The sequence below is a fragment of the Sceloporus occidentalis genome, unplaced genomic scaffold, assembly GCF_023333645.1.
Source record: "Sceloporus occidentalis isolate IW3139 unplaced genomic scaffold, rSceOcc1.0.p SCAF_9, whole genome shotgun sequence".
Taxonomy (NCBI): Eukaryota; Metazoa; Chordata; class Lepidosauria; order Squamata; family Phrynosomatidae; genus Sceloporus; species Sceloporus occidentalis.
In genome coordinates this window covers 10825482-10839212 of record NW_028316989.1, presented here as the reverse complement: position 1 = coordinate 10839212, position 13731 = coordinate 10825482, and the positions used below count along the sequence as shown (strand labels likewise).

Genomic DNA, 13731 nt, shown 5'->3' with positions numbered 1-13731 from the left:
GAGGGACATAGCAGACTCCTCGGATATTTTATTTTCATTCTTTGACATTTTCCTTAGTGCCACTGGCTTTTTTAGCCCTGGCAAAGTGTGGGCATAACGGGTGGTGGGCTTTGTCCTCAAGGCATGCTCCATGCTGGTCAAAAAGGAGCTATTGTCCTAATATCTAACCAGCAGAACCTACGAATGTCTCTTCCTCTGGGTCAGCTGGCCATCACATTGGCTGCCTAGCCCTGCCTCTGTGATGCTGAGGAGGAAGGTTAGAGACAAAAGGATGAAGAGAGCAAACTCTAGTATGATGGGACCAGTTGCATTTATTTGCTGGTTGTCCAGATCTTATCTTACACCAGAAGAACAACATGGTGACCTTTCCATGGCATGCAGAAAACAAAGCTGAGGGAGAGCATCTCTTGTTAGAATCCCAGGAGGTTTGGCTACACAAACACACACACAAAGATGTCTAAGCCCTCTGGCACAAGAGCACCCCTCTTGAGCTCAGAGCATCCCATAAAATACCCTGTGAGATACCCTCCTGTCTTCCATGCAGAGGAAGAGCATTTCACATGGATTTCACTGTATGCTCCTTGGGGTCAACTTTGAGCCAGATCCGCCACTGCTTCCTTGCCTGCCTCCATCCTCCCATGGTACCAATGCCAGGAGGTCATGCACTGCTCCCAAGAGTTCCTGCATCTCCTCCTCTCTTGCCAGGCCATGCTGCCCATTTTTGACCAGCAAGACCCGGACGTTGCTGCTCTCCAGCCGCTCTGCCACCTCCAGTGCCCGCTGCCAGGGCACCACTTCATCCTGCATCCCATGCAGCAGCCGGACGGGGCAGGCCACAGGGATGGTGGGGTGCTCCAGCAAGCCGTGGTGCTCGGCCTCCTCGAAGAAGTCCCATTGCATGAGCAGATGTTGGCCATTGGGCATCAAGAAGTCATAGAGGCCACTCTGCCGCGCTTGGCTCTTCACCTGGGTACAAGAGGGTAGAAAGGCAGTGGGGCTGAGTGGTCAAGCTCTGCTTCCCCGATGCCCTTTCCTGAGGCATGGGAGCTGAAATGCTGGCCACTAAAGCTGCCCTGTCTGGGGGCAGGAGGGTCATCCACAAGCCTCCATAATGGTAGGAAATGCCACCTGGATGGGCAACCAAAGAGATCTTCCCAGCTGCCCCTTCAGCCCCGTTTCTCCCACATTTGGAGAATTAATTAATTCAATCGCCCAATTAATTTGCTGGCTGGTTGCCTGCTGCCACTCACCTCCTCAGAGAGCTCTCTGGCATGGAGGATGAAGGCATCAACGCCAATCCCTGTGGCCACCAATCCTGCCACCCTCTCTGGGCGCTCCAGGGCCACCAGAAGAGCCAGCCAGCCCCCCATGCTGGCTCCCACAAGGATCTGAAGGCAGAGAGAAGACACAGCTCCCATCAGCTCTGGGGCTGCCCCCATGCCACCTGCTCCTTTCAACAGGTGGGCATTCTGCCTGCTTTCCAAAGCAGCCCCTGCCCCCTGGTCATCTGTGGTCTCTCCAGACATTAGTCAACTGAGAACCCAGCTCACCTGTTCCAAAGGAGGAGGTAGAGGCACTTGACCACCCAACTGCAGTCCTAAACTCCCCAGCAAGTATGCCAAGGAAAGTGGCCACTATGGAGCCGGCTGGTTCCATGCTTCCAAGGGGCAATCAAACTGGTAACCAAGGAGGGCTTGGTGTGCCAAGGGGGCATGATGGCCTACCTGGGGCCCATGGGTGAGCTCATCGAGGACAGCCAAGGCATCTTCCTTCCAGTCTCCAAGGCGGCTCTCTTCAAAGCAGCCTTTTGACTCTCCACAGCCTCGGTAGTCAAAGCTGGGAGAAAGAGGAATGGACCTGAGCAGAGCTGGTAGACTCTGCTCAGCCACACACCACCACCACTGACCTCTCCTAGGACCAAGAGGGTTCGCTCCACCCCCATGTCTGGCCGATGCCCACCTGACGAATGCCCGTCCCGTCTCCCGACAGAACTGCTCCATAGCTTGGCACTTGGGGTTGGTCCTGGTATCATTGAATCCCAGCAGGAAGATGATGCCGGGATCATGGCCAGGCAGCTGCTTGTAAGCCAGAAGGGGCAGTGATCCACGTGAGAGCAGCAGGGACGCCATGGAGTGGGGGCAATGCCAGTGTCTCTGTGGGTGACAGCAGAAAAGGGGTTACGCCTCAAGGATGATTCATGTTCTGGCCAAGCAGGGAATTGAATCCTGATCTCCAGAGTTGAAGTGCAACACTCAAACTACTGCTCCACACTGGCTCGCATAAATTTGCACATGGAAATGCTATGCAAATGTTTTGAGCTGTGTGTGTGTGTGTTCCTTTTTGGCAATGTATCATGTCTGCTGTTAAGGGCAAGAGAAGCGGCTGGTGGTCTCCTGCCCCCCGCCTGTAGCTTTGCCTGCTTTGCTGTTACCTAAACATCTCCCACTGACCTTTGTCTCCCAAACTCTGGTTTCCTGGGTGTCTGCCAGGCAGACTTTGGCCTCCCTGCTGGACAGTGGCATGAGCTGCCCTGCTCCCTGGAAGGGAGGCCCAGGGGACATGGCCAGCAGCCCCACTGGCCCCCATTGATGGGAATGGGGAAGTCTTGGGGCAGCCTGCTCCTTCTAAAGGGAGATGCCTCTAGCCTTCCTTTGCAGGTCTCTAATGGCTGACATAAAGGCTGGGCAGGACGCAACCCCAGACAAGTGAAGGGGCAGAGATGGGGGGTCAAGAGGAAGAAGCCAGGCTCACACCTTACTTGTCTGGGGCTGCAAAATGTCTTCCTTTGCCTGCCTGCTGTCATCACCCATCTCATTGTTCCTGTCCCTCTGGGGGTTATGCACAATGGCAGTACCCTCAACCCATCCTGCGGTTTGAATCCTTTGCACCCACCTTTGCAGCAGCAGCAGCACCAAAAAAGAGCAGCTCCAGAAAAACAGAGAGAGGGAGCACAAGTACAAGCTGACCAGTTGTTACTCTTCTCCATGCAGAGACAGACCGGAATTAAGTTGGCTACCTCTCCACCACTTGGTAGTCAGCTGTTTCAACAAGGTGAACAGTCATGAGGGGGTGTGTGTGTTTGTGTGTGATTGTAAGAGAGAATGAGGGCAAACTCCAAGCCTGGGTTGTATGGAACCAGGGCAGAAGGCAGGAGCTGATGTGGACCAGGATGGGTTCATCTCAACTTCCTTCCTTCCTTCCTTCCTTCCTTCCTTCCTTCCTTCCTTCCCTCACACACATACACACTCAAACAAACACCTGTGTCTCAGGTCTTTGGTTTTAGGTGAGGAGGGCACAAGACTGTGGAAAATCGCTCTGTACCTGCTCAGAGGCATTCCTTTTTGCTTCACACGGTCTGAACCATACCTGGCAATCCACATGAGGGAGGGAGAGGCAGGTCAGCTGTCACTAGTGTGGTTTGGCTTTACCGGCCACAAAGGTGGACCAACATGGCAACGTTTCCTGCAGTGGAGAGAAGGGCAGCTCCAGAGCAAAAGGGAGTTCTGAATCCCAGCTCAGCTTCAGTCAGGACAGGACCCAAAGCTAAGCCACCCATGTCCACTGGTGGAGACTGGAGGACATAGGAACTGGGAGAGCCAGCAGACTGGATTCAAACACACAACAACGTGTGAAACTCCTTGTGTGTGCTTCTTGAAGTAGTGGATGGCTGCTGTGCAAAAAAGCCTGGATTGCATGCAGCAGAGAAAGAGTCAGTCCTGCTCATTGGAGGAAAATGTTACCTAGAGGTGTAATTTAAATGTCATTTAAAAACACCTGCATTAGTTATAATGTGTAGCGTATATTTTATATGTTGCAAGTATTCAAAGCAGCATGTGTGTGCATGCTCACTCAGTTTTTGCAACAACGTTGCTCTCTCAAAACAGTAACCAAGGGGTGAAGTTGCAAATATGGAAAATTGTTGTATCTTCCCTGTCCTTTATTATTTCATGTTTAATGGGAGGTATACAAATACATACAGAGATGTAAAGAAATCCAGTAGTCCTTCTGTGGGAGACTGGGAAGAAGAAACACCTAACACAACATTTCATAGACCAGATGCAACTGTTTCTATGAATTCTCATGTTAGAAATTTCTTGTTCCCCGCAAATCTCAAAGGTGCAACTGGACTCCTTTGTCTCTTTTTATGCCACAAAAGAGTAACATGGTCATCTCTTTGAACATATATGCAGAGACACATGAGCGTTGAGTCTGAATTCAAATCCCATCCCAGCCATGAACTTGCTGTACTATGACTCTGGAGACCAGGGTTTGAGTCTTTTCCCAGCCATGTAAACCCACTGGGTGACTTTGGGCAAGCCACATACTCTCAGCCTTGGAGGAAGGCAAGGGCAAACCCCCTCTGAAGAAATCTTGCCATGAAAACCTCATGATAGGTTTGCTTTAGGGTTGCTATGTTGCAAACTACTTGAAGGTGCGCAACAACAACCACAAACCACATGCCCTGGTGTTCACAACTTCTCTGCCAGAAAACTTGGAAATCACCTTGGGATAGGATGAAGAAAGGGTTTGTCATTGTTTGGAGGGAGCTCTGACTGTTTGTGGCACCAAAACGCAAGCCTTATCTTGGAGAGTTGAGTTTGCTTTGGCCATTTCCCAACCTGGGACTTATTTCAGGATCTTGTTGGGGGGACCTACAACCAACCCAGTTTAAGGTCGCAAACTTAAAAACACCTTATGGGTCTCCCAAAGCAGAGGAAGGTAATATCAAAGGATTCTACCTATGAATACTATCCATGGATGGGACTCAGTCCAGCTGGAGAAACAGGAGTGTGGTTGCAAAGGGGGCACAAGGCAAGGGGAATAATGGGGCCCTCCCACCTGAAAGGCCTTTTCCTTTTGAGCCGTGAGGATGAAGTCAGGGCTGAAGCCTCCTTGCTCAACATCTGGCCCAGTCCTGCCTAAAAAAGGACCGGCTCCCCCTGGGCCAAAGCCACCGGGGATGACTCAGGCATGTGGGGAATGTCTCAGGAAGGCTCCTCCGTCACTCTCTTTTGGAGTCTTTCCCCAAATATGGTGCCTGAGCCGGGAGTGGGGGGCGGGAGGGCTGGGGGTGGCTTGGCAGGGAAGGGCCCAGTGATGTCAGCCAGGGCCAGGGGGGGCCACAGCCTTTTAGCCCAAGCCTCAGCCTCCCCCAGCTGCAGTCTCCATCGTCTGGGGAGGGAGAGTGCCAAGGCTGTGCAGAGAGAACTTGTGAGTCTGGGACACTTTCTGCATTGGGAAGAGGGTGTTGCTGTTGGGGTTGCAGGGCTTGCTTCCAACAACATTGGCTGGCATGGAGTCTCTGTGGGTAGGCGCATGGGTGTTTTGCCAGGGGGGTACCTATAGCACTGGCTGATATGGGTGCTTATTGTAATTATGGCTAAATTAGAGGGGTGATTGGCATTCACCATGTAAAGTCTCAATATTTACAAGCCACATGGGTCTGGAGTTTTCTCTTGGGACCATACGTAAAGAAAGGAAAGCCCAAGACTGTTGCCAGGGTTTTTTTAGGGGATGGGTGGGAAGGATTATAACAACCTTCCTGATGGTGATGCTGCCGTGGCACCTTGGTCTTCTTGCCTGGTCATAAGCCACCAAAGGATAGCAGTTGCCTTTGGATGGGAGACCCGTTCCCACCAAGTCACTCCCTGCACATGTGAGCTCTCCAAAAACATTTGTGCAAAGCAGGCAGCTGGACCTGATTCAGCCACAGGGTATTCCTGGTGTTGACTCCAAACAAGAAAAAGAGGGACAAGTATCCAGAGTACTTTGATCAAATTGGGGGACATTGACACTTGCATGGGGTGTGTATGTGTGAGTTGGTTCAGATAGATGAATGGGGGGTTACAGGTGGAGACCCCCTTGGCACAGATTGGGGAAAGGAAGAGGGCTCACTGATGCCCCCAAACTCATTTCTCCAGCAGTAATGAGACCAGAGGTAAGGCATTGCAAGCTGGGGAGGGGTCAGAGGTCAGCCATTGACCGGCAGGGGGTAGGAGGCTGGGGGTGGATGACTGGGTGTCCCAGAGACCCCCCTCACTGGCCTCTTTTGGCAGCCAAGCCCAGAGCTTTCCCCAGTGGATCTTTCCTCCCAGCCGTGCTTGGCAGCCTTCTCTGCCAGAGGTCCTAAGAGGGTCTACAGGAAGGGCCTTTGGGGGTGGGCTTGTTCTGCTTCCCACGGCCCAAAGGGTCCCAGGGGCTCAGCAGGATCAGAGGGCACTTGGATGGAGGAGATGGAGGAGGAGGAGGAGGAGGCCCCTGAAGAAGCCAAAAGCCCAGAAGCCAGGGCAACGGGAAGAGAAATCAGCAGAAGGCTCTCTCAGGAATGGCAGAGCCAGCCTCCAGGAAGCACAGCAGCTGAGCTAACATCGAGCTGTGATGCTAACTGAGAAGGACTCCCAAGCCCATCCGCCTGTTGGCAGAGGCCCATCTCACTACAGGGCACCCCAAAGCCTGGATGGGATTGTGTGATTACACACTCACATACACACACACTACAGGTTTGGTCTCATTCAGATGGGGTGGATGGGATAGTTTGCAAATCTTTGACATGCCTCCTTTCAACCCCTTCCTAGATCTGGGTTTCAAAGTCACGAAGGGCAAGCCGCTCATGGACCAAACTCTCCATTTTTCTCCACTAACATCCACTAATAGTTTGGGATATTGGGAGCTGGACTTGCAGCCACTCCTTCTGGCTTATTTGGTCATAGTGGGGAGTTGTGTGACTTCTTCAGATGTTGTTGGACTGTGTGATACCCAGCATTCCTGACCACTAGCTATGCTGGCTGGAGAGTTGAACTGCATGATCCCCATTCCAGCTGGTTTTGTGTGTCTGTTCAAGGAGTCCTCAGCAGCCCATCTCAGAATGATAAGACAGGCAGCCTGTTATATCTTTGGGGGAAACATACTCCCCAGTCTTGATGCTGCCACCAAGAAGTCCCCGTCTCTTCTTTCCACTCATTCAAAGTCATGGTCTTGGCTGGGCCCAGCATGTCTTTCCATGCCATAATGCCAGCCACTTTATGCCCTGCCCTGTCTTAAGAGGAGAGCCTGGTTCCAGGGACATGCCCAGAACCACAGCCGGCGGTGGGCAAGAAGGCTCACAGGCCCTGCCATGGGGCATGGTGATGGTGGTGCTTCAGTGCGAGAGGGCCATTCCTGGGGCTACTGGTCCAGTGGCTGTAGCTGGAAGGATGAATGAAGATCTGAACCAAGTGTACTGATTCCTCCACAATGCAGAGTTTTAATTCCTGTCCTGTCCTCAGCCAGGCTCAGGACAGACATGGCCAAGGTCTCAGCCCCTCTGGACCTTGCATCTCTACCTTTGGGGCTCAAAGGCTTCAGCCTCCCCACTTCAGTCAGGTTCTGACTTGCCTGAGCCTGGACCACATCAGTCTTTGAGAGAAAAGAAGTGCTGGGTAACTGTATCAGCAGCACCAACAGGGGAAGCCTCTCCATCATTTCAGAGGGTCTTCAGTGGGCACCCTGCTTTCATCAGAGGTTGCTTTGCTGGACTGAAGCCCCTAGAATCCTCTAGGGAGCATTGTTGTGTGCATTCAAGCAGTTTCTGACTTATAGCAATCCTACCATGGGGTTTTCTTGCCAAGATTTCTTCAGAAAGGGTTTGCCTTTGCCTTTCTCTGAGGTTGAGAGTGTATGCCTTGCTCAAGGTCACCCAGTGGGTTTCCATGGCTGAGAGGGGATTTGAACAATGGTCTCCAGAGTCATAGTCCAGTGCTCAAACCGCTACACTATGCTGCCTCTCTCTGGGAGTTATAGCCCCTGAAATATAATTTTTCCAAGGTCTAGCTTCGCACTATAATTATTTGCATTGCTTTATTGAAGAACATAAAGGAGTGTAAAGTTGGACTTTTTCCTCCATTAAAGCTCAGTGGCCTCAAGAGTCTAAACAACTTCCATGGTCTTCCTGGCTGCAGACTAACATGGATTTTGGAAGCCTGGTTTCTGCTGGCTCTTTTGGGGTATTGAATTGTTGTTAATTGCCGTCAAGTTGACTTTATGTCAACCCCATGAATGACAGACCTGCCAGTCACCCTGTCATTAGCCATCATGCTCAAGTCTTGAAGACTCACAATCAACGCTTCCTTGATGGAGTCCATCTGTCTGGAATGGGGTCTTTTTCCTTTCCTGCTGCCCAAGCATCATTGTCTTTTCTGGGGCATCTCATCATCTCATGATGTATCCAAAATATGACATCCACAGTTTAGTCATCTTCCATTTCTTGTATACAGTGCAAAGATCTGGGGCTCAAAACTCTCCTCACAGGCTGCTCAAATTAAGTATTTCCATTTGTAGAGAACAAAGTGTGTGGCTTTGTGTTTTATTGAGGTTTGGGAGTAGGAGACACCATGCCCAACCACTTTCTGCACCCCTTGGTCCCTTTCACATGGGATCAGATGGACAGGATGATGGGAAAGGTCCTTCTTGCATGTAAAGTGGGAGAGAAAAGCCAGCTATCACCATGTCTGCACATGTGCATTTGTGTTTATGTGTGTTTACTCTTCTTGTTTGATTCTGTGAGGGAAAGAGAGGTCCTGGCAGGGCAGAGGACTACCCTTCTCCCTCAGTGCCAGCCGCCCCCCCCAAAACCCCACAGCATCTCCAGCAGTGTCAAGGCAGTAGGTGAAACCAAGCATCCCCCTTCCTTCTCTGCTTTGCAGGATTTCCTCCTCTTTCGCTTCCTCCTCCGGTGACCATGGCGAACAAAGGACCTTCCTTCGGCCTAAGCAGAGACGTCCAAGCCAAGATCGAGAAGAAGTACGACGATGAGCTTGAGGAGCGCCTGGTGGAGTGGGTAGTGGCCCAGTGTGGGGCAGAAGTGGGTCGCCCTGAACGCGGCCGGCTGGGCTTCCAGGTCTGGCTGAAGAATGGCATTGTAAGCACCCAGGGATCTCCACCTCTCTCCTTGCTCCCGGGTTCAAGCCCAGCCCCACTGCAGGGCTCCCTGGGATGGGGGGCATGTGCAGAAGTTGCTTCATGGGTTCCCCTTTTGGAAGGACACCAGTTAGTAGTTAATTGGTTTAAAATGGCCAACGGGTGAAGTAAAGCCCTCCAGATGGTTCAAGTGGACTGTGACTCCCATCATAGTGAGGGATGCTGGGAGTTCCTGTCCCACTTGGAGGGCCCCATTATTCCTGGTGCCCTTTCACGCTACACAGTTATAGCATTATGATTCCACTTCAACTGCCATGACAACATCCTATGGAGTCCTGGGATTTGAAGTTTAGGATGGGGACTTAGAATTCTCTGCTAGAGACCTTTAGTGCCTTATCAATCTCCCTACCACAGGATTCCACATAGAATCATACAAAGGAATCATAGTGCTACAATTCTGCCATGTGGAAGAGGCCCCTAGTTAAAGTTACTTGTAAAGGATGGCATTCTCTTATCAAGCCCGAGATTGCATTTTTAAATTGCAAACATAATCACACACACACAAACACACGAGTAATAAGAAATGCAAAGACTTACTTTTTAAAATGTAGTAGTAGCAACTAATGACCATCAATTACTCTTTAAAGCATTGTTAACAGGTCATAGGAACAAATTACTTTGGCCCCATACAGACAGGCCAAAATAAAGCTGCTTCGGGTCACTTTGGAGGTATGCTATTTAAATGATGCATGCATCCTAAGAGTCCGGAAGCTGTGGCAAAGCTGCACCCCAATCCTTAGGACTAGATCATGGCTTTGCTGTGGCTTCCGGACTCTTAGAACACATGCATCATTTAAACAGCATACCTCCAAAGTGACCTGAAGCAGCATTATTTTGGCCTGTCTGTATGGGGCCTTAGTTTTAAAAAAAGGAACATTCCAAGTTCTGGGGCCATGTAGACTGTCTTAACAACTGATCAAGTAACATTATTATTCTCCCGCCCCCCGCCCCCAAAAATAGACATAGGACAGATGCCAGGCAGGTTTGGCCCCTTGTGTGCTGTTGTGTTCCTTTGAGTCATTTGGACTTCTGGTAATCCTAAAGTGAACATATCACAGGGTTTTCTTGGCATGATTTGTTCAGAGGAGGGTTTGCTGTTGCCTTCCTCCGAGGCTGAGAGAAGAGTGGAACTTTCCCAAGATCATGTAGTGTCCTTCCATGGCTGAGAGGGGATTTGAACCCTGGTCTCTAGAGTTCTAGTCCAGTGCTCAAACCACTTTAACACACTGGCTCTCTACTTTCATACGTAATTATTTTTTTGGTCCTTTTGGTGCCTGCAACCCCAGTTTGCTCCCTTGTTTGGAAATGCAAACCAGAGAGGCCACTAATCAATTGATGGACTGATTGATTGATCAATCAGTCTGTCAGTCGGAAAAGTGGGGATTGCAGTGCTTTCTGCTCAAAGACACTGGCGCAGTCTGCAATTGGGGGCACCCCCGTCTGCCTTTGGGGCAGCTCCTGGTGCAATCCAGCCATGCCCCTGGGAAGCTGTGTCCCTGCTTTCCTGAGCATTAAGGGTTCTTTCTTTTTTGCTCTTTCTGACCTGGCAGATCCTGGGCAAGCTGGTCAACAGCCTTTACCCCAGTGGCTCCAAGCCTGTGAAGATCCCTGACTCGCCTCCCAGCATGGTCTTCAAGCAAATGGAGCAAATCGCCCAGTTCCTGAAGGCAGCCGAGGACTATGGGGTGGTGAAAACGGACATCTTCCAGACCGTCGACCTGTTTGAAGGTGGGACAGAGTGAGCAGGTTGGATGCCCAGCCGTCCTTCCCCAGGGAGGGTCCTCACAAGAAATTGGGGTGTCAGTGATCTCCCCTAGGCCTGTTCCCTAGGCTTGGTGTGTGGCATTTGCCCCTTTGCAGTTGTGCTCCTTGTGTGGCACAGAACACTGGCATCCTGATGGGATGGAGGATGTATGGTCCTCTCAGATGATGTCAAATACCACCAAACCCCACAATCGGCTATCTAAAGCCAGTTGGAGTTGCTGTCCAATATGTTTTAGATGCCATACCTTCCTCACCCTATCCACCTAAAGCCATGCAAAACCAGGTGGGACTTGAACCAGCTTCCTAGTTGCTGGTCCATACGGTCCTGCCAACTCTGCTGTTGCTGGTGGCACTGACTACCCATCCTCTGTTGCTGCTCTCTTGTAAATCCCACCTGGCTGAATCCTTGCAATTCAGCTGGGGGCTATGTGTTGGGCAATGAGCAGCATCCAGTTAGTGACATTATGAGCACACAAGTGTGGCTTACTCATGCATGCATCTTTTTTGTATGGGAGGTGTTCTCTGGCCCTTTGTACTTTCTTTCCCATCTGAGTGGCCTCTTTCCTCCCGTCATGCAGAATTGTGCAGGTGAAGCATTATACTCTGCTTGCTTGAAGCAGGATCCAAGAGCAGAGAGGAGGCTGGAGAGCATCCATGGGGTGGAATGGAGGGAGAGACTGGCTTGGAGGGAGCAGCCTTTGGAGTTCACTGTTTACCTAACAAATATAGGAATTAAACTTTGGTACAATCAGACGTTTGCCATTCAGGCTTGCATCTTACACTAGTGGATCTCAGTCCCTGACCTTCCAGACATCTTGGACTCCAACTGCCAGAATCCCCAATCTTTGCTGGGAACTGGGTCTTTGGAAGCTGACGTCCAAACTATCTGGGAGGGCCAAAGGCTGAGAACCATCACTCTGTACTCTCTGGTGGCTGTACATGGGAAGGATTGTGAAACCACTTCAAACTTTTAAGGAGGTACTGAACCTTATCCCCAAAGGCACAAAAGCCCAGCATGCCTCAAGGCCTTCCTCTCTTTGGCTAAAGAGATGAGTGGCTTCCCTTCTGCCTCTTGCCCCAAGTGAAAGCAAGCAGAAGAGCCATGGCCGCCGAGAACTTGGAGCATGCATTGTTCCAGTCCCTGTTGAGAATCTCTCTTTGTCTTCCTCCTCTCCCAGCCAAGGACATGGCAGCCGTTCAGAGGACACTGGTGGCCTTGGGCAGCCTGGCTGTGACCAAGGACGATGGGCAGTATCGCGGAGACCCTAGCTGGTTCATGAAGTAAGTGGCCATGGAACCTCATTGGGAAGGGGCAACTGGCGGGTGTGCTCTCAGACCTGGGCAACAGGGAGTCCTAAAGGTTGTTTGAGCTGCAAAGTGTGGCTCATCCAGAAGCTGCAGGTCCCAGGGAAGCCATGCACACTGAAAACGCTGCAGCAAGGAAACCCCAAGCTTGAAATTTCCTGCCGTACATGACATCCATAGCTATAACATCTTTTACAGATGGCTATCTAACCTCCATGTTGTCTGCCACCTGCTGAGGGAGACTATTCTGCTGACAAGCACCATTTATGGTCAGAAATTTTTTCTTGAGATTTAGGTAGAAAATGTCCTTTCTAAACCTTTGAATCCATTAGTCTCTGCAGCAGCAGAGGAAGGCAGCCTTGGCCCCATCTGCCCCACAATGGCAGTCAGGCCCTTGAAGGCAGCTCTGTCCTGTCATGTCTGTCTCCTCTTCACCAAGCTAAACTTACAGAAGATTCTCAGCTGTTCCTCATGGAGCATCTGGTTTGCCTTTTTATCATTCTGGTTGCCCCAGTCAAATCACTTGAGTCCCCTCTGCTTGAGCCAAGGAAAGTATAGAGTTTTTTGGAGGGAGGTTTAGCAAGGTCGAGCTGGCCACCACTCCTGTGGCTCCTCTCTCAATCCAACTCTAAAGGGTTTGAAGTCGAAGGCTTTCATGGCCAGCATCCACAGTTTTTTGTGGTTTTTCAGGCTATGTGACTGTGTTCTGAAGGAGTTTATTCCTGGTGTTTTGCCAGCCACAGATGCTGGAGAAACATCAGGAATAAACTCTTCCAGAACCCAGCCACATAGCCCAAAAAACTCACAAAAACTCAAAAAGGTTTGTTTTTTCTCCCTTACAATTGCAGGAAAGCCCAGGAGAACAAGCGGGACTTCTCGGACAAGCAGTTGAAGGAGGGCAAGAACATCATTGGCCTACAAATGGGGTCCAACCAGGGCGCCTCTCAGGCGGGCATGACGGGCTATGGCCGACCCCGTCAGATCATCGGCTAAGCAGGGAGATGGCACCACTTGCATTCCAGCAAGATTGGCCCTTGGCACCTGCACCAGCAGTTCAAATGCCACCCACTGACCAGCCTTCCCTCTTCTCCTTTCCCTCCTGCTAGGGCAACGTTGGCTGCCAAGCTGGTATTTCCTGGAGAACCTTCCAACTTCACCTTTGAGTCATGCCCCAGAAGTGAGACCGCCTGGGAGCCAAGGGTCTGGACTCTAACCAACCCCCTGCGGGTGCCCGCTGCATGCCCCCTGCTTCACCAGCTACCCTCCACCCCTTTCCACAGCCGTGGTACCGGCCCTTTTGCAATGCCTGGGGAGGGAAACTTCATTACACCGGTCCCCCCCAGCCCCTCTAACAAAAGTGCCACCGGAAATCCTGTCCCCCTGGCAGAGCTGAACTAGGCTGGAGCAAAATGTGCACCAGAGAGAAGCAACCTTTTCTACAGAACCTTCCCATGAGAGAGAGGGGGGGGGGGCAATTATACCTCTCCCTCTATTTTGTACTTTGTTGTTGTTGTTGTCCATCAATTAAAAAGAAAAAAACTACCATTTTTTTAAAAGCTTTCTTGGCTATTTATTGGGCAGTCGTCCATTTTGTTGCTCGTAAGAAAAACCTGAGCAGAACTCCAGAAAGCTGAAGGGGGCAAGCTGAAGAAAAAAGACACACATGCACACCCCTCCCTATCATGTCCCTACTGTTTGGCCACTTTG

General features: G+C 51.0%; 2 protein-coding genes across 2 annotated transcripts; one reads left to right on the top strand and one right to left on the bottom strand.

The window, feature by feature from the left end:
- Nucleotides 1-295: 295 nt before the first annotated feature.
- Nucleotides 296-2973, bottom strand: LOC149306890 (palmitoyl-protein thioesterase ABHD10, mitochondrial-like). Its single transcript, XM_089538621.1, has 5 exons — nt 2893-2973; nt 1960-2153; nt 1725-1836; nt 1251-1388; nt 296-966 (listed from the first exon to the last, which is right to left on the bottom strand). Exons 2-5 carry the CDS (start codon nt 2127-2129, stop codon nt 568-570), a joined length of 819 nt encoding a protein of 272 aa, XP_089394747.1. The 5' UTR covers nt 2130-2153; nt 2893-2973; the 3' UTR covers nt 296-567.
- Nucleotides 2974-5125: 2152 nt separating this feature from the next.
- TAGLN (transgelin) lies at nt 5126-13580 on the top strand. The gene is made up of 5 exons (XM_089537415.1): nt 5126-5211; nt 8682-8896; nt 10506-10683; nt 11898-12000; nt 12873-13580. Exons 2-5 carry the CDS (start codon nt 8717-8719, stop codon nt 13015-13017), a joined length of 606 nt encoding a protein of 201 aa, XP_089393541.1. The 5' UTR covers nt 5126-5211; nt 8682-8716; the 3' UTR covers nt 13018-13580.
- Nucleotides 13581-13731: the final 151 nt, after the last annotated feature.